The 20,948-nt window shown below is 41.9% G+C and overlaps 1 protein-coding gene across 6 annotated transcripts in view; it reads right to left on the reverse strand.

Moving 5' to 3' along the window:
• Positions 1–203: 203 nt before the first annotated feature.
• LOC6525611 (inactive dipeptidyl peptidase 10) overlaps positions 204–20,948 on the reverse strand; it is a 100,045-nt gene continuing 79,300 nt past the window's right edge. For 5 of the 6 annotated variants that reach the window (XM_039375337.2, XM_039375274.2, XM_039375309.2 and 2 more), the window contains 8 exons: positions 6,616–6,829; positions 6,464–6,558; positions 6,308–6,393; positions 5,385–5,966; positions 4,131–5,297; positions 3,871–4,065; positions 3,651–3,811; positions 204–3,581 (listed from right to left, as the gene is read on the reverse strand). In XM_039375337.2, the coding sequence (XP_039231271.1) occupies positions 3,235–3,581; positions 3,651–3,811; positions 3,871–4,065; positions 4,131–5,297; positions 5,385–5,966; positions 6,308–6,393; positions 6,464–6,558; positions 6,616–6,829 (2,847 nt within the window). In that variant the 3' untranslated portion in view covers positions 204–3,234. Of the gene's footprint in view, positions 3,582–3,650; positions 3,812–3,870; positions 4,066–4,130; positions 5,298–5,384; positions 5,967–6,307; positions 6,394–6,463; positions 6,559–6,615; positions 6,830–13,839; positions 13,967–17,221; positions 17,447–20,948 lie in introns of those variants that run through there. The other variant, XM_002101410.4, reaches the window with a different exon arrangement.

Raw genomic sequence — 20,948 nt, forward strand, 5'->3', positions numbered from 1 at the left:
AATATGAATAATAATATTTTTCTTAATTTATACGTTTTATTTAAAGGTGTGATTGGGTATTAAATAAAATAAGCTTTGAATTTATGAAATATTACCTTTAGACAAGTTGTTAAGAAAAACAAATATAGCTAAATGCAGATGCAGATGCAATTGATTGAAGCCCCAGATTCATTTCAAAGCCCCGAATTGAAAAAGAACACAAATTTAAAACCACATATTTCTATTTAATTTTGCATACACACAAAAATGTCTTTATTGTTTCGCTTTTTTGGTTTTTAGTTGCTTTGGATCGCTTTGTTGGTATACTTGTGTCTGTTTGTTGGAAATACATAGTTTAGTTCGTTTTTTCTTTGCTATATCTATTTGGATTCGGTTCGATTTCGGCTTGAATACTTTATGCTGAGATGTTGTCTTGAAACCAAATCACTTCGTTAAATACTGTCCAGTTTTGGTCTTTTTTGTGTTATATGTGTTCAATTGAATAATAGGTTTTCCATCGTTTCCTTTGTACTTTAGGGAAATGAGTTGTATGTTGCATTTTGTATTTGCTGTTAGCTTTGCGTTTACATTGTTTGGTTCCACGTAGTTAATGGCTTTTTGTCGCTTTGATAGCTTGGAATACATTAAATTCTGCCTTAGCACAATTACATATATAGTTTTCCTTTAGTTTATTATAGAATTCTTGTTTTAAACATTTATAAATATGCATTTATCGTTTAGTTAAGTTTAACATTTATTTATTCTCGGGTCTGTATTTGGGCATTCTCTTCTTTTGGTTTAGGTAACTTGGGTTTCAAGTGGCTGCAACCCCCCATCGTGTACAACATTTAAAGCTTGACTATATTGTTTTATCTGGATTTCTTAGGTTTAGTTGGATTCCGGAAGTCGAGGGCCTCTCATCGGCCCTTTTACAATAAAATTTCAATTTCAATTTCAATTTCGCTTATTGACGCAACATTTAACACCTAGGCATTTGACAAGTATGTCCCATTTCAAATATGGAACTTGCGACTTCCTCCTTCCATTTAATGTTAATGGTAAAAAAATCTAAAAAAAATTGTTTCGCCATTTTTTGTTTTGTTTTGTTTTGGTTTAGTTTTCGCTAAAGCACACCAATTCCCCCGCATATGTATATATAAGACATATGTTTACCTGATCCAATGCGATCGGTATAGGGGGCTTTGCAAGCCTGGGACTTGTCTTTAGTGTGGCACAATCTCCGCTCCATCCACTTTCCATATATATTTAGATTAAAAATTAGATCTGTTTTGGATGCTAGACAGCTGGAAATACCCTGTATCCACAGCATTGAACGTTGAATGGATATGAAGATTAAAGCTTTTGCACACCGGAAGTCGGGAGAGAAGAATCACGATCACGATCACGATCGGGATCAGTATCTATGGAGTACAGGGTATTTTATAGTCGCCTACTCTCGACTATCACAAACATTTAATGGGGCATTAAGCTTTTATTTCTCGTTCTCGATTTTTCATGACTACTCACAAACACTTGTTGGCTATTTAAAAGATATTCCCTCCTTCTTTCATTTGGACATGACTTGTGTAATTGTTTCAATAAGTTTCGAATTCGATTAGCGCCCTCGCTTTCACTTCGCTTTAAAATTTAATCGTTAATATATACAAAAAAATAACGTTCAGTCAATTATAACTATATGTTTATACACATCGAAACGAACACGTAAAGAAACAACAATGAGGTCTAAACGAATTACTTGTACATACACCATGACACACACATATCGCGCTGTATTCGGTTTGTTTGCCATTAGCAATTAGGTAAATCCCCTACATTTGTATCCTTACGTCAAGGACATCGACATCTCGCCCTTTACATCGGCCCGTTACATCATCATTGTATCGTCACCCCCTCGCACCATCAGTTTGGTTAATTATTTAATACACATATGTTAATAATCAGTCGCATAAATGAATCACCTTGCTTTGGTTTTCTTGGTTTCCTTTAACTCTGTTTTCTCGATTCGCATTCACACCGATTCTCGCCGGCAAAATCATATTAAACGAAATGTATATATATAAATATATTTGAGTTGCCCATAAACATTGCATCTCTCGAAATTAACTCTAAAAAGAAGACACTTAAGAATTATAAGCAAATAAAGTGTGTCAATAAATTATGTTAATAATTTATATATGTATATTCAAAATATTTTGATCCTAGCTCGTATTTAAAAAATGCCAAATTTTAAAGAAATATATCAAAATTTTGAAAACAATGAATTGCCGTTGATAATAAACATTTAAAAAATGTTAAAGTTAAAGTTTTTAAGAACTAGACTACATTCTTAACAAATTGTACCTATAAATGCCGTTGGAGAATCCACACTTGCACACTAAATAATCGTTCCCTGTTTTCACATTCTTTATAAATTTGCGGAATCTAAGTTTACATTTTAAAATTTAGCAAAATGAAATAAACTTCAAATTAGGCTAAACTTTAAGAAGACCTGCAATTGGATACGCTATCCTCATTTTCACATTCGTCAATAATCAGCGGACTTGAGAAAAGACAAGCGACTTTAACTAAGTTAACAATTCATTAATTTAAATATATAAATTTAATGTTCGGTTTGTATATTTCCTAAAAGAAGTGCGAAAGTGATAGAGGAATGGCAAGCAAACAAAAAATAATAGTCGCATTAGTTTAAAACTTCAGAAATATACGTGTTTCAACTATAAATTATTTGAAATAACCAAAATAAAGTAGAGACTTGTAAATAGCAGCAAAATGTAAAGAACTTCCGCAAACTCGTGTCGAAAGTGAAATGAGGATAGATCTGCCCACCCGGCAAACACACACACTTCACACACTTCACACACGGTGGAGGACACCCCTTGAGTGAATCCCCTAGTGCTGGAGGATGCGCGACTTCTGGGCGAGCACGGCCTCCGATTGGTGGAGCCGGCGCTTGCTGCTGTAGTTGCACAGCTTGCCGGCGACCTTGCTGAGGGTGGTGGCCGTGGAGGAGGTGATCAGGTCCAGGGCCTGCAGCCGGTTGTCCAGTTCGTCGAGCGCTGATAGCGAGGCGGTCGTCGTGGTGGCGGTCAGCAGGGTGGACAGATTGCTGCCGGCGGAATCGCCGTCGGCATCCGCATCCGGATGCGCATCGGTGGCTGGTCCGATGCCGATGTCGATGTCGCTGAGCTGATTGGCCAGCGGATCCTCGTCGTAAGGATCGTAGGGGGGTCTTAATTATTGCTTGAACACGAATAGACCCGTGGGGTCCCACTCGTTGTCGTCGACGGGGCCGAAGCACTCATCGAAGTACCACTCCATTGTCTTGTAGACATGGCTCAGCGACCTGGCGATGGTGTGATCCTCGTCCGGATACACCTGGTGCCGGAACTTCACCTGCTGCTCCACCAGCGCCCGCACCAGCATCAGCGTGTGCTCCTGGTGGACCATCGTGTCCGCCGTGCCGTGCATCAGCATCAGATTGCGTCCCTTGATGTTGCCCGCCTTCATGGTGAGATCCGCCTCCTGGAGGGCACGCAAGTAGTCGCCCTTCAGCGGTATGTAGCGCTCCGTGAAGAAGGAATCTGCAGAAAGGGCAATGAAATACATAGTTGCTGCAAATGATCTCGAAATCATAATAAAGTGCCACTCACAGTGGAATCCAAAGTTGACAATGGGATTGATCGCCACCGCGCATTGCAGCACCTGCTGGGAGTCGTCGATGAGCATCATGGAGGAGGCGTAGCCGCCGTAGCCCCAGCCAAAGGCGCAGATCCTCAGCGGATCGATGAACTTTAGGTTATCCCGCAGATACCTAAAAAAGGGAAATATATTAGATACTTACATAAACTGTGCTCATTGGGATTGGCTTACGTTAGGACTCCTAGTTGATCCTCCACCTCGACGGTGCCCAGTTTTCCGTGTACCTGGGTGCGGAGCAATTCGCCCTGGAAGCCACTGCCACGCCCGTCGATCTGGGCCACTATGAAACTCCTCTGGCTGGCCAAATACCAGTTCCAGTCCACGTGGAAGCGCTCTGTTACCAACTGTGATCCCGGCGAGGCATCGCTGTGATTTTCAAATGAAAATCATTAGTTTTACGAAACTGGCTAGTTAAAGAAATGGCAACTTACACGTGGAGCACCAGTGGAAAGGCTACTTCCTCCTCCTCACGCATTCCGGGTGGCAGGAAGAGGCGCACCTGGGCATGGAATCCATGGCGGATCTCCACGCTGAAGGTGCGTGATTGCGGAATGGCGAGTTGGGAGAGCCGGTGGCGCAGGACATCGCCGGCATTCAGCACGTAGATCTTGTCATTGCTGGCCGTCTCCACCAGGTAAACACTGGGCGCCTCCGGACCCAGGCACTCCTGCACATAGTAGCTGTAGTCCTGGCTGAACTGCACCCGATTGTACAGGCAATTCTTGGGTATATCGTAGAGGCAATCATCTGGCTCCAAGCGCGCCACTATATCCTCCCAGCGATCGCCACGCTGCGAGATCCTTACCCGGTGCAGCCGGTACGTGGACTCCGTGTTGTCGCAGGTGAGACAGGTGGGCGATGTGGAGGTGATGTACGTCCGATTCGATTCGGTGACATTGAGCTTCAGGTTAATCTTGTACAGATGCCGTTCGCCAGGTCTCTTCTCCGGCGCAGCCATAAAGTAGACGATCTCATGCGGCTCATCCCAGCCGACGATCTCGGTGACCTCGAAGCGACCCATGGTCAGGGGCACGGGTCGTCGGTCCAGCGAGGATATGAAGACCACATGGCGATAGTGACCGTGTTCGCCATCCCGCACAGGCAGACGCTTCAACAGATAGCCACCATTGCTGATCTCATGGGTCGTGTGCGTTTGCCCATCCGTCACATTCACATTTTGACTCTCCGCCAGGATCTCCTCCGCATTCTGTACCATCTTGCCCAGCCGATTGTGCGCCTGGTTGCGAACCGAGAAGATGGGCCGTTCCGATGGCAGCACCCAGCCATCGTTGATGGTCACCTCCGTGTGCACCGCCTGGCAGTGGAAGTGTGGTGCTCTGCACAGCACCGTGGTGGCCTTGGTCTGCTCGCGGTTGGTCACCGTCACCGACAGGTCCGTGGATGAGGCCCAGGTCAGGCCGCCCACGTAGCTGCCATTGGAGAGCTCGCTGGGCAGCCTAATCTGCGTGGGAAAGATGTACTTGATCACTGAGAGATTCACCACGTTGACCGTGACATTCGGATTGCGGGAGCCCGTCTTGGGGTATCGTTGGCTCATCACCGCCGGGTACTTGATATCATCGCCCATCCAAGTGTATCTGCGGAAATTATTATAAAAAATTACTGATTGTAAGTATGCTTATTTACTTAGAATTTTTAGGAAATGTCGAAGAACTTCCACTCACTTGTACTCGGCGACCTCGCTGTCGTTGTAGCTGAGAAAGGCTAAGAAGAGTCCGTCCGGCGAGAACTCCATGCTGCTCCGGCGGCTCTCCAGCTCCGGCACATTCTCGTACATCCAATCGGGCACCCCATTGAACACCACCCCCGTGGACTCGCCCTCCAGCGAATCCGAGCCCGTCTGCGTTATCCGGCACACGAGTTCGCCCTGCACCTTGGGCTTGTAGTAGATGTCGTTGTGGTGGACAAAGGCGATGGCCTGGTTCAAAGTGTAACCGCCGGCCTTGCCATTCGGATTTGATGCCGAGGAGCCGGTGGCTCCGGCGGATGCTGGTCCATTGGCAGCGCCAGCCAGGCTGTTCAGGATTATGCTGCCACTGGGCAGAGGGGCCATTGTGGTGGTGCTGGCGCCGTTAGCACCACTGCCACCATTGCCACCACTGGCACCACTGGGTGGTGGTGCTCCAAGCGGCGGCGGCGGATTCGCTGGCGCCCACACCACGTGCTGGAGGCGTGGCGCCTCCGCTATGTTCTCCGTTGGACCCAGCGGGAATGTGTTGGCCGTCTGCACCTCGTATACGTGATGTCTGTCCGGAAAAGAGGTGGAATATATGCAAATAATCTATTTAATATGTTTATGGTTGGGTATTTATGGAATATATAGGTTATAGGTGAAATATATATAAAAAAATTATCTAAATGTTTATGATTAGGTATTTGGCACAGTGTAATTTATTTACCATTAATTTTTTACCAACAACTAAAAAGTGAGAACTGAGCTACAATGAAGTTGATAATTTTGGCAAGTTTTAAGAAATTAAAACAAATGAAACAGAAGTTGGTTGGCATATGTGCAATATAATTAATTATTTTATAAAATAGGAAGTTGTAGGATAGTTTCCCAACAAAATTCTGAAAGATTACCCACCTGGAGCCCTCGGCATTTGAGTCCGATTGCAGTAGTACGTATTTCTGGTCAGGAGCGACAAGAAATGATTCCGCATTCAGTTGGCGCTGGAATAAATGAATGCATTCATTGATAGAAACTACAAAGTATACTAGTTTCAGTTTTTCAAGAACTTACGAATGTTGAATTGGTCATAAGAATGCGTGTGGTGAGATCGGCCATATTGAGAATGGAAAGGCCGCCCGTTGGGTCGCGATAAATGAGTTCACGACCTGCGAAAAGGACTTTCATTGGAAAGGCACTTGCATTACGGAACAGGCAGGACTCACCATTGCTCCAGGTGCCGTTGAAGGGCTTCCACTGGAGGCTTCTGCCCAGGATGTCGCTGGGCAGCATGCGGCGTCCACGGATCCGCAGACCCTCATCCTCCGGCGACAGCAGGAAGATCGAGAAGATGATCAGGCTGAAGACGGCGGCGATGACCAGCAGGGCGATGAAGATGCCGCGCCAGTTGCGGCGCTCCGGAGAAATGGCCACCAGTTCCTGGAAGAGTGTCAAGTGTAGTCAGGTTAAAGTAGTGTCTTTATATTACATTCTTTTAATATATATCCAACAATCAATAGCAGCAATGAAGACTTGCAAATACTTGCTTTTCACTGCCTATTCATTCGCATATCTCCCAATTTCCCCATTTCCTTTTAATTGGTTAAATGCATGCGACTGCGCCCAGTTTTCGATTTAATTAAACTAATGGCATAACAACGAATGCTGGTTATAGATTAAGTGGGTTAGGTTTTTCTGCTGATTATTCATTCATTTTCAATTATTCAAAAGTATATCTTATTTTGATGCATTACACGCCCTTTTCTAACTTCCACTCCCAATTCCCAAAGTGACCATGCGATAGTTCCAAACTCTTTTAATGCATTTTGCATGTGTGGCCCAAAGGGGCGGCCACTTCCTTGTTGCCACGCCCACATAAAACCCGGCCCCCAGTCGATTTCCACTTAGCCAGGACTCGGATTTCTTGGCGCAGGACTCGGAGCTGTGCATTTGTACATGGTTTAGATTCTGGTTTTGGTTGTGGTTGCTCTACCCATTTCATTTTCATTTTCGTTTCCATTTTCATTTTCATTTTCATTTTGAGTTCCATTTTCCCTTTCGCTGTAGCAGTCGCATTTTGCAAATTCGATTCCGGCCTTAGTCCCCAAAGTGGCTTACACTCGCAATCAATGGCACTGCTTGTGCTGAAATTGAATTAAAAATTGAAATGCACTTGGCTGTGGAAATGCGGAAATGTGGAAATGTGGAAATGGGAAATGCTGTATGGTAAATGGCGAATGGCAAATGACGAATGGCAAATGGCGAATGGCATGTGGTAAATGAAAACAGAAAAGGGGATTTTCCGGCTGGCAAGTGCTAATTGAAATTAGTTGCTCGGCCTGCAGAATGCCAACCGAAATCGGTTTGCCAAGGAGAAAGTTTGCCCAAATCCAGAGATCGCTGCACTTTCACGGCCCCATGCACTTGTTTTGTTGTCGTGGGCTGTTAAGTCCACTTTATATCCTGGGAAAGTGCCGTCTGAAGTTTTCTCCGCTGACGAGCGTCATCAAAAAGTTTCGAGCTGCGTGATTTCCGTATAGTTTTAATAGGAGGTCATAAAATCATAAAATCAGTCAGCCTTAACTCAATTTCCCTTGTTTCCCAACTTTACGACATTCATTTTTGATAAAAAAAAAAACAAAAAAATAATGCTTCAATTAAATGCATTTTGGTTTATTTTCAGAAAAACTTGTAATGATGCGGCAGCATTTATAGTTCATTTGCTATGCATAAATCAAGGTTGGTAATTATTAAATAATTTATTATTTCTACAGAGACAATATACAACAAAACCTATTTAATTCTATATTAAATTATAGATGATTTAATTACATTTCCGCCAGCAAGTAATAAACACAATGCAGTTAATCAAGCTTTTTAGCAAATCGAAAGCCAATTTTCAATCAAGGGAAGTTGCCAAAGGCTGAATTTAAATTTACATGTGTACAAGTTTTTCCGGAAGCACGAACAGTTTAAACGTGACATAAACTGGCAAATTAATTACGGAAAACTCGGAAAACAGGATGCGGAAAGAGAAAGCACGGGAAAACAGCAGCCAAAAGTTTCCGAACAATTTATGGCCACAAAGAGGGAGAGACAATAGCAAATTGTCTGCCATTTGACGGCGGCCAATTGTCCTTTGTCCTGCGGCCCATTTCATTGCCACTGCCATGTGGTCGTCGGGTCGTTGATGTGCCTTCATTAGCTATTAATGCCAGCCGGGCCGTAAAAAGGTGTGACAATTGTACTGTGTGCCAACAGTGGGAACAGTAGGTGTGGACCGAAAATGAAAGGACCTCTCAATGGCACTCGACTGGGATACATTCATTGCCTTAAACGTTTTCAGGGTGTGCCCAACGCATTGAAGTGCAACTCTAGCCTTTCGATGTGCAATCAAAGTTGATACCTTATACAAGTATAAAAGCAAGTCATGCAAAAATCCAATTCAAATCACCCATACGGGTAATTTCAATAGGATGTCTGATTTATTAGCATTATGAGCCTGAATGTGAATGTGGCTTCTTAAATGGTGGTGCTAATATACCCGATGCCCGAGGAAACGACACACGGGGCGTATACGTGACAAAGAGTGCGCATAATTTATGCGCAACTGACTGAAGTTGTTGTCGACTGGCATTGTTGCTTTTCCTTTTGCTTTTGCTCTTGGGCTTGGTATGGCTGTTTCTGGCCCATTGTCGTCACATCGACTCCTTGTTGTTGGTCCTTGGGCAGGACGCCAAATGCAGGCGCATTGTGAACGCGTTCACAGCTCATTAAATGCCCATTGGAGGTAGGTGCGGGAACTGGGACTGAAACCGCCTCATCCGCTGTATTATCGATTCAAGAGCTGCATTTGCATTTCGTATTCCGGATGTAGGATGTCGGATTCCGATTCCGATTGCGATGGCGATGGCGATGGCGATTCCCTGTGCCCGGATTCAGGCTGCGGCTTTGCGTACTTTGGCGTAATTTTCTGTGATTACATTTCCACTTGTTTTTCGATTGTTCGATGCCCGAGAAAGTGCATTGAAATGCCCGTGAAAATTCGCAATTAGTTTCTTATATTAAATAGCGCTGTTTAAGGCAACACATTAATTGTATTTCGCCTAAAGCGTTTTTGATGCGACTTTAACTATCAGTTGCTCAATTGCATTAAAGGATTTTTTCGCCTTTGTGCTGGCGGAATAAAAAAGAAGAAAGAGAAACCTTTTGCCGATTTCAATGGACTTTGTTTGTGTCTTGCTTGTTTTTTTCCTGCTCCATTAAACTGCAACCAAAGCCGACAGCTGACAAAGCCATGCTCGGATCGGATGGGTTGGTTTCTCTGAGTTCCTCTGAGTTTCTCTGAGTTTCTCTGAGTTTCTGTGGGTTTCTGTGAGTTTCTGTGGGTTTCTGTGGGCCGAACTGGGTTAGGATGCATCTTTTATGGGCTGCCACTCTGGAGAAGATGCCACTGACAAGTGCATATGCTTGAGCTGGGGATACTTTGTTATTGTTGATTTTACCTCCACGTTGCCGTGAGGGGGTGTGTCTATGTGGATGTCCATGTGTATGGCTATGTGAGTGTGTTTGTGTTTGTATTTGTGTTTGCCATTGCGGTCGGACCACAAAGGATTGGATTCCACGTATCCGTATCCTGGCTGGCCATGATTGCATTTTCCGACCTGGCCTGCAGTTGATAACTCACTCGCAGGATTAATCCAAAAGCTGCCCGTCCAAAAACAAAAAATAAAGCAAATATTTAACCCGCATCCTGCTCTAAACATTTTACTTTCCTGCAACAAATAATAACCTAGCACAAAGGTTGTTCGAATAACGAACAGAAAAAGTGCTAGAAAGGTAATGATGCGGCGAAAGAAATAAATGCCAATGCAATCAATAAAGCGAGGAAATAGATAAAGTAGAATATTTCCACATGAATGCCAAAAAAAAACAACAATGAAGTTGATGCAATAATAATATTAGTAGAACAACCATTTTAAAATGGTGATAAAATTGCTGAAAAGTATCGCATATTTAATGGGGAATAAATCAACTTATTTAACATTTCAATAGAAAATGTTCAGCGCTTTTAAGTACGCAATAAAGTACGCAATCGAGATGAGATTGTGTAAATATTTAAGTGCAACTATTATGGAACTTTTTAGTGTTGCATAAAAGGGGTTTATGTCCTTGGTCAAAAATTCATGTGTTCTCACACATTGTGTCGGTTTTTGCAGCTGCATTTAATGGCCCACCATAAACATTCTCCACTGAACCCACAAAAAACCCGACGAAAGGGCAGGAATTTCAGAATTTCTGAATTTTTGCATTTTCGGCGAAGGGGGAGGGGAACTTTGAATGCACTTACTGCACGTCGTCAAGTGCTTAATTGGATTTCCGGAGGCTGGCCGAAAAACAATGACATATATGTGGTACATACATATATGTGGCATGAGGCGACAATTGTGATTGCTCCATTTTCGACGGCAGCTGCTGCACGACGACGATACGATTCGTGGCCATCAGTCCAGGAATCAAATTATGAACTCTTCTGCGAAACAATGTGCACGCCAGGATTGAAAAGTGGGCGGAGCCCTAAAAAGTATGCTATGCTTTTGTATCCTAGTGATTGCAGTTAAAGAACTTGATTGAAATTTGTTTTCTTTTTGTTTGCAATACAGCTTTGTTAGCATTAAAACTTAGTGCTTCTTAAAATACGATCAACTCCATGGCTACCAGCAAAGTCTTCCACGTAACAAAGGATACTTTTCAGGACTTAAGCGCTGCAGCTATACAAAAGCTTGGCAAATTTTTAAGCTCGCAAGTAAGCTCATAACTTGCCTTACACAAATGATTAGAGTTTTTGTACTTGGCATTAGCATTGGCTTCAGCCACGATGAATTAACTACCTGTTTTCTGCTGGCTTTTACTTGAAAGCAGTCTGAAATACTTATCTGTATATTTACTTCAAAATGCATAGTATCCTGCCGGGCAATGTGTTTCCTTCAAGGCCGAAATGTTCGCACTCAATCTTAATACTAATCGACTTTCAAGGCGGGCAAGCAACACAAATACCAACGAATAATCTAATGAATCCTTGAGTCCTTGAACCGGCGTGTTGATCCATACTTTTCGGCTGTCAGCGCTCAACTAACTGTCGGCTTTTAATTAGAAATTGCACAGAAAAAAGTTATAGCCCTGGGCCGAAGAGGAGCAAGAATAGGCGCAAATATTACGCAAACCAGTAGATATAGAAAACGCGGTGGTAAAACGCGGGTAAATGGGTAAATGGTGTGAATAAAGACGGAAAGTCTAAAGACTGGGAAGCATTCCAAAATGGGTCTCCTGAGGACCGGTGGAAAAAAATCATTTGCCACATTGAAGGCACAAGCGGAGAAGGTCGTTAGGCTGCACAGAGAAAATGAAATTCAAATTTAAATTCAAACAATAGTATTTAAAGAAATTACATTGATTTATAATGTACTTACAGCACTTTGGATATAGAGGTTTAAGAAACTTTCTTGTTCTACATTAACTCATAAGCAGGACACAATTAATATACATTTTTATTAATTCATTTTAAATAATTCTTTTCTGTGCATTGGAATAATGTAGAAAGTGAAATAGGGAGTGATAGAGAAAGGTACACAAAGTTTTACTGCCCACACACACACAGAGCAGCACACACATGAAGCGAAAACTTATGTCATTATGATGGACTTTTGGTCCTTTGGCCCATTTGTACGGTGACCATTGCCACCCATTCGTCGTGGCCCACATTTTCACATTTCCCACATTTTCCACATTTTCCACATTTCCCTCATGCGTGGCTGACAATTATTAATGAAAGGGTAAAAACTCTACCCATTCAAAGCAGAAGAGCACAGAGCTTATCCTTATCGCCACTTTTGCCCGGCATGCAAAATTTATTGTCTACTTTTATTTATTGATCCAAGTTTGCCCCGCCTTTCACTTCGGCCATCGCCAGCGTCTTATCGTGGCCACAAATTGCAGCAAAACTTGGGAAAAGTTTGGGAAATTCCTTGGGTTGTCGAAGACACACATATGTTACAATAGGTATCGAAGTTTGGGGATAAGAGCAGACTTGCTTTAGCCAGCATAGAATAAACCATTTATTTGTTAAAATAATACATCACTCATTTACTCATTAGGTTACCATTTAAATCCCTTTCGATTGCAGCAAAGCCAAAGAGTTTTGTTCAAATTTTCACAACCCAGTCACATTTCACAAATGAGGATAATTAAAAGCGAATCTGGGGAAGTGCGGCTTAACCCGCTGAGCCCCTTAACCCTCTACATAACCCGTAATCAGCTACTGGAAAACTTTTTCCCCCATTTGTCGCCAGCCAAAAAAGTTTGTCAGCTTAAAACGAGTTTAACAACTGTAGAATGGGTAAAAAAGTGAATCAGTGGCACAAATTTAATTTGGCAAGCCCTTAAAATTTTATTTTGATTTTATTTTCTGTTATTAATTTATATCCGCTACTTCCGACTCAAGAAAAATGAAGAACAAAAAACAAAAATGAGGTAATAAAGAACAGGACCGCTTATTTATGGCCGAAGATTTGCCGGAAAATGCTGGAAGGCGGGTTGGAAAAGCAGTGAAAATCGAGGAAGCGGCTGCTTTTGATGGCATTGCCGCAGGACTACCGATATGGCAATCGATATGGCAAATCGAGTTTGTGTTTTATTTATGGCCAGGACCCGAAATAATGAAATGCCAATCGAAAGTGGCCCGGAAAGTGGCACTCCCCACTCAATTACCCGCTCTTAAGCTGAAGTGTATAATTTGGAAATTTATAAACTGTGAAATCTGGCCCGTGTTGTTTTATTTATGAATCCTGGCAAGAAAAGGGATCAAGGACAAAGGACTCCCATCTGCGTCGCGTCTGAAAGCAATTAAATGAGCGTTGGCAAAAAGGAAGCCACTTAATCCCATCCACTCGTGCCTAGAACCTAGACTACATTTTCCACTGCCCTCGAAGACGAAAACGAAGACGAAGCCAAAGACTAAGGCATTTGCATACTTAATTAACTTGGCCAAAATATTCCAGTGCCCTGAAAAGACACTGGTGTCGAATGTGGCCGAAAAGAAAAAACGGCCGAAATGTCGTCGACAAATTGGTTTTGACTTTCAGATATGCCGACCTTAAAAAAAAGCATAAATGGCATTTAGAGACATCGAATGCTGATTATGCACAACAATTTAGCCGTCAAATTAAAAATCAATCCATCTAATTGGCATTTGTCACTATCAAAAGCACTATGAGTGCTTTAATTGTTCTGCTCTGCATTGCATTTGAATACCAACACATGTCTTTTGAGTAATTAAGCAATAAATATGACACAATTAATCGAGTTATGCGGCCAGAAATGCATAACTTTCCAACCGCAAATTAATGCAAATTGGCTGAACTTTGCCGCTGCCAAAAAGATCCTTTTCTCACCTCGTCCTTGGGCACCAGAGTCACCTTCTTGATGGTCGGCGCACTGTTGTTAACCACGACCGTTTCCCGTTTCAGCGATGGTCGTTTTAGGGCCGAGTGCGGCTTTTGTATCTCCACCATGATGAAGCTGTTGCCGATTATTTTCACATGGGTTACGCATCCGTCAAGAAATTAGATGAGATGAGATCAAATGAAATGAGATGAGATGATGCCATGCGATGCGATGCGATGAGATAAGATGAGATGGCTTATTAGTTCGCAGGCGGAAAGTTGCTGAGCCCTCTGAGAACCGGCCAAACTGTTGCCACTTTTGGGAGAACGGAAAAAAAAGAATGCTGCTGCTCTTGCTGCCTTCGCTGTTTCCAAGTCAAATGGCTCATTAATCAAATAAAAATGGCCATTATGGCGTGCATTAGGTATACACATGGAAAAATATGGTATAAAATGTAATAAAAATAATAACAATTGAAATGTACAAAAAAGAAAAGTGCAAAATAATAAATATATTCTATTAATACACATATACACTTTTTTTTCAATAGATTGCATGTGTTTCACTTTTACCTAACGTTGTTTACAAATTATTTACAAATGTTAGGTACTTTCATTTTGGGAAATCAAATATATTGAGACACCCCTACAGGTGGTTTTGTAATCATGTTTTTTTTTCAGTGTCTCGTCGGCCGGATTTTCGTGCCTTGACTTTTGGACTCACATACGCCATGTTGTGCGTTGGGCATTATCTAAATTAGAGATGTGCGTCGTAAAGATTTTCCCGCCCCATTTTGCACCAAGACTTTTCCCGCCCAATGCCGTTCTTAGTGTGTGTGTGTGTGTGTGCGTCCTTTAATGAGCTGTTTATGCAATCATCAGGCTCCGAAACCTTGGCGGCTTTTTTGGGCAATAAATTCTGGCGGCCCTTTCAAAGCGCCCTAAATTTGCATAATCGCGGCGATGTCAAGCGACTTAACCTGAACGCGTCCGCATAATGCGACCAACGTCATGATTATAATGATTATAATGATGTGCTATCCCGTAACTTTAAGCTGTTGATTCAATTTGCCGGCACTGTTCGCTGCCAGATAAACGACTTAGTCGCAGAACGCCAAAAAAAAAGGAAAAAAAAAAAGAACGCCAAAGATTTCAATTGAATCCCGGATGTGGTACGGATGGCACATGTGAGGAGCGGGAGGGAAATCTTTGCTGAAAGTATTAGCATAAAACTGAGAAAACTGAGAAAGCTGAGAAAACTGGCAAAACTGGCAAAACTGAGAAAACTGGCAAAACTGAGAAAGCTGGCAAAACTGGAAACTTCAACAGCGGCAGTTGTTTGGAAGAGATGGAGGAGCCAGAAAATGGAGGGAAAACTTTTCGAAAAACTTGGCACACATTTGCAATTTGCATATTGTTGGCCAATGGAAAGGCGGTCAAGTGGGCAGGAGCCTATGCAAATGTTTGTGACGTGGCGACGTACAACACTGCGTATGATTGATGTGGCCGGTCAGTTGCTTACATAGGTTTTGCAGCCGCTTTGCTTCGCCTTCTCTCGCATTTTTTTCGGGCAATCAATTTGGTTTCTGTGGCTCTCAATTTGAAACCCCTTCTCGTTTCGATGGCCTTGAACAATCTTGTTGAATTTTCGCCAGCTTACTTTTCGCACGGATGTGTGTGTGTGTGTCTGTGTGGAAAAGCAGGAAACTATTTTGGCCATAAGGGGCGGCGCCATATTCTTAGTAAGCCAAAGTCGAAAAGTTTCCGCTTGTAAAATGGGGAAATTTTATTTTGGCCAGTGCTCGTCAGCGGAAGTTGCTAAAGGTTAAATACTTGCCAGCGAGAACTCAAATATTTCGCAATTATTTCAACTAGCTTTGTATTAAATTCTGCGAATAATTTAAGCAAGCAAACAAGGGAAGTCGTACATAAAATGAAGTGTTATATTTAAGCAAATTAAGGTATACACCTTTAACTCCAATCGTGTGCCATTTGAGCCAGTTTCAGCAAAATATTCCATAAGAAAACACGACGTACATGACATGCTAAAGATGTCGTCGTCGTGCAAAAGTGGAAAAGTGCATTGTGAAATTGAGATAATAGTCCGAACCTCGTATTATCCTTAAGCCCAGCTGTCTGTCTGTCGTATCAGTGGCCAATCTCGGGTGCTCCGCACTAACCGAAGCACTGGCATATATCAATGCCAAACACACACACCCACACACCTACATGCACACACCACAAACACACACACACACACAGGCAGGATCTGAAGCTGTGTGCAAACAGTGAACATGGCCAAAAGGAGCACAGCCAGCGGGCCAAGATGGGAAAGGCAAAAAAAAAAAAAAAAGGGCGGCAAAGGCAGCAAAATATACAGCCCTTGGCTTTAGGTTGCGAAAACTTTTTGTCTTCTTCTGTGGGCCAAGATGGAACGCATAAATAGGACGGCCAATGTGGGTGGTATATATCGTAGTATGCCATTATGCCATAGGTACACCATAGTCTGGTTTAGTTTAGCAGCAAACTGGGCATGCATTTTAAACAGCTGCCGCAGCTGCTGCAGTCTGACGATATGAGCACGGACTTTGACACACTTTGCCCCGTTTGTCAGCTGTTTGTTTGCATTCCGCTCGCCATTCAGCAGGAAATTAAAAATGTCCTCATGGATTTATGTGCCTGGCACGCACACATGCTTAGCTGCACTGCAAAACAATGCTGCCTTATTTGTTTATAAATAGTTTCGCCTTAAGTTAAAATATTATTCTCCTTAAACATATACTATGTTACATTGATTAACCAAATAAGCATTTTTATGGTATTACAAATAATAATTGGTTGGGTAATTAATTAGAAAATTGGAAAATAACTATTAAATTGTGTGCTTTCCTTCATGAAATGGATTATTATTATATATCAACAAATAGGTTATTCCAAATCTTAAGCTTAGCATAAGAATTCATAAAAACTCGAAACTTTTACTAAAAAATCCTCTACTCAAATTCTTTTTCTTGGTTAGCTTGAAATCTTAATTAAAAAAAGTATTTTTAAAAAAACCTTCACATTTTAAATATTAAGAAGAATTTACTACTGAACTTGAATTTTTCTTCAGTGAACTTTTTAATGGTTATTTATGTGTTGTTTTAGTTCTTTCTTCTTTCTCCTCCGTGTAGATTGTTTTGCTTTCATTGAGTAAGTAAAACAGAGCAGGATAATTTGAAGGAGGGGTTAAAAGGCGTAACCAACACACATGCAATAACACACACACACTCGCACACTCACACGCACACACGCAGCAGCAGCACCGAGAGCAACAACAACAACAACAACAACAGCTGTTCTATATATTTTTCTGTGTTATTTTTGGAGCAACTTTCCCCGCTTTTCCCACCTTTAATGGATGATTTCTTGTCACAATATATTCCCTCTGTGTGCGTTTTTTGCGGTCTTGTTCTTCAAGTTGATTACATTTTCCTGGGCTACACTGAGCGAAATAATTGCAAGCGAATATCAAAATAATAATAGAGAGAGAGTCGAAGTCGTAGTCAAAGTCGGAGAGAGTGAGAGTGAGAGGAACGAACGCGACAGAGCGAACGCTTCCGTACGGAAGTCAAACGACGACTGAAAGTGAAAATGAAACTGAATGCCAAAAACTCAATGGCGGAGCGAACAAACGGTAAATTCCGTCCGCCATCTCTCTGCTGCGTCTGCGTGTGTGTGTCCGTCCGCTGTGCATGTGTGTGTGTGTGTGTGTGAGGTGAAGGAGTTCGCTGTGTCGGTGTGTTCAGTGTGCACTGGTGTGCGTAAATGGGGCCGGGTGTTTTTATTGTTTACGCTTCACCAACACACAGAGCACACACACACACACACTCCTGCGGATTTTGGGCGCCAAAAGATAATGGCCACGAAAACAGCTGATCGAAGGAACGAAGCTTTTATTGTCCTGGCTGAGCTTTTGGAGCAAAAGTAGTTGGCTTTTCAAAACTGAGTTCAGATAAGTGATTTCTTCAAATCCATGTGTTTCTTCATATTTTTTCTAGGGATCTGTACATATAGTTTTGTTGATCTATATTTTTTTTATACGTATTAGACTTTAAAAACAGTTTAATTTCAAACTTTCAGATATATATTTGATTATATAAAGAATAGTTCCCTTAAAACTGTTTATGACTTAGCTTTCCTTGCTGATGCTAATATCGTTTTATTATTTGAAACTGAACAACGTGAAAGCCAAAGGATTGAAAACAACTTAAAAGCTCCTAAAACTCAGAATTGACTTCCCTAGAAGGCCTTTTTGCAGGACTTTAGAGCTTTAAAAGTCAAAAAAGTTCCGCAAATAATCCCTGTTCTTTCGAAAGCTTTGAAAAGTCACAAAAGTCCTGCACATAATCTAGGCTCTTTGGAAAGCTATTTAAGCCCTCTACTGATAAAGTTTCTCCACACCAAAGCTCCTGAAATCCAGCTTCCACTCGGAAACTTTTCATAAATCGTGGACCTTAAGCCACACAATGCTCGAGTCAACTTTTAACTGCCTTTTTGGCATTGTCCTGCTGGTTTTTTGAATATTATCCGAAAAAAGTTTTGACCGCAAAGAAATGAATGCTGTGAGGCCAAGAGGATTGCGAATGCGGATGTCCTTACGGTTTGAGGCTTAAATTGCTTACGAGGCGCCTGCTGACTTGAGTATTTCACAATTCACCGCATATGTCAAATGCAGGACTCGCAAAACCGTACAGAAACCGCAAGGACATTCCGCTGACTGGGAAATGTGTGTACACCTTACGTATGTGTGAGTGTGTGCGAGTGTGTTTAGTGTGTTGAGGGGCGGCTTCAGAATTTAGCTGGAAAAAGGGGGCAGTCAGGCATGATGTAAAGCCATCCTGAACACATAAACCAATCCAATTCGAGCTCACCTCAATCGACTGTCAGTCCCAGGAACTCGATTAACATTTATTCTCCTTTTTGTACGTCTATTTCTTTTTTTTTTTCTGTTGTCTTGTGCCTTGTCGCATTGGCGTGGCAATGTTGCAAAATTAATGCGATATCCAATGCGATTACAGATGTGACAACAACATGGGCAAATATCCAGTTGTGCTGTTGTGCTGGCTGAAATGGGAGCTACAACAAGTGTTACAACCACTTGAAGTTGGTTTGGCTCAAAGTTGATTTACAATAATCGCCATCGACAACAAATAACAGATGTAACTGCCAAGGCTGTTGGCCATAAACACCAGCTGCCCAACAGGGTGATACAAACTGAAATCCATTTTTAATCTATAAAGATAAAGGTCCATAGACTGAGTGTAGCATTTTGAGGGAATCTTATATGCTTATACTATAACATTTTCTATACGCACTAGCACTGTAATCTGTTTAGCAGGAAGTAGATGTGGTATTCAGCCAAAAAGAAACACCCATTTCGACTTCTGGCGGCAGGTGTTTCTCTGCTCTGCATGTAAAACACACAAATCGAGGCGAAAACGCAAACCAGACACAAAGATGGTCGGCGTTGAAGTGGGAGATATAGGGATTCCGTTGACCAACTCTCAAGAGCATATTTATATTTATCGATGGCATCACGCACACAGCCGCAGCCACTTATGCATATATGAATGCGGATGCGAAGAGTTGTGTCTACAGACGTGGCTTTTAAATAGGTTACCAGCACGAGTGCATCAAGTGTGAGTTAATACAATAGTGCTTCAATCTTAAATACAATTGCTTAAAATGCACATTTATTAAAGCAGATTGTGTTCGAGAGGATTATATGTTCATTAGAAGGTATTAATTAGTTTTGGGAATTTATTTTAATAAATTGAATTAGCTACGAATATTTGAAATATCATCACCTTTTAAATGCTTATTAAATAGAAAACTGTCACTATTGTTTTGCACACAACTGTGCCTACACCGAATCGGAAATATGGCTTGTGGTATAAAAGACGCCTCGAAGGTCCTGCAGCTGGGATAGGGGTTTATTAAAAATGTATGCCGTAAAAATTTCGGTTCATATTGTGGAAAATGCCCCTGAATATTTACACGCTTTTTCGTGCCGCCGTATTTGTAAGGGGTTGCTCTGTGTGAGTGTGAGTGTGTATGTGTGTGGTTGTGCTCGTAAACAGGAAACGGAAATCAGCATGCAGGCGCACGCAGCAACTACAACAACAACAACAGTGGAAACAAGCGTGGAAAATCAACATCAGCAGTTGGATTATTGTTTTTCCGAGGCACTCACTCACATTGCCGCGGTTGCTTGTGGCCAACATGTTTAATAACCGCACGACCGCAGTGCCGCGTTTTCAGCCTCAAAACCCATTTCCCATTTTCCATTTCCCATTTGCTATTACCCATTGGCCAAAATGGCAAAGCTGGCCAAATCAACACGTGTAACTAGTGGCAGGAAGCCGTGGTGGAGTGGTGCTGGGCTTTGTTTTCCATTTTGCCCCCAAACTTGGCCAGTTAATGCTCGATGGCCATGCAAATATTGTTATGCAGATGTGGATGCCTGCGATCGTATATGTTATTCATAAATATATGCGCATGTTTGTGGATAAACAGTAAACATCAAGTTGATGAGGTCAAAATCCAAAGTGGCCAAGAAGCCAAAGATGCTTTTTAGACACTGATTGTGGGAATGCATTTGTTGTTTTAAGTGTACAAATGTGAATAGTAGTTAAATTGTTATCTCTGTTGAATTTAAGTTGTACAAATTCATTTTTATGTATATGAAATCCTTCTTTGTTTTTATTGCGAATATTTATTATTTGTTGGCAAAATTGATGGAAAACAGTTTCCGAAATATTCCGCGCAACTTTCTCTATTTTTCTATTTTATTGTGCAGTTATGCAGTTTACATAAATTATTGGTGCAATAACAAACGCTTGTTTGCGCATTTATGGAATTAAATATTTATTTTTCGAAATTCCCGTGTATAAAAAATGGGTTAAGCAAGCAGAGATATTTATTTGGCAATTTAATGGTCCAATTTGAGCTGCCCAGAATGGCGGCCATTTGAGCCTTAATCGTTATTCGCTTGGCTTCAGTTTTGGCCATAATCGAATGCAGCTGGCCATCAAAGAGGAATTCAATTTAAATGAGAAACTACATTTTTGCAGCGC

The sequence above is a fragment of the Drosophila yakuba genome, chromosome X, assembly GCF_016746365.2.
Source record: "Drosophila yakuba strain Tai18E2 chromosome X, Prin_Dyak_Tai18E2_2.1, whole genome shotgun sequence".
In the NCBI taxonomy this organism is placed as follows: domain Eukaryota; kingdom Metazoa; phylum Arthropoda; class Insecta; order Diptera; family Drosophilidae; genus Drosophila; species Drosophila yakuba.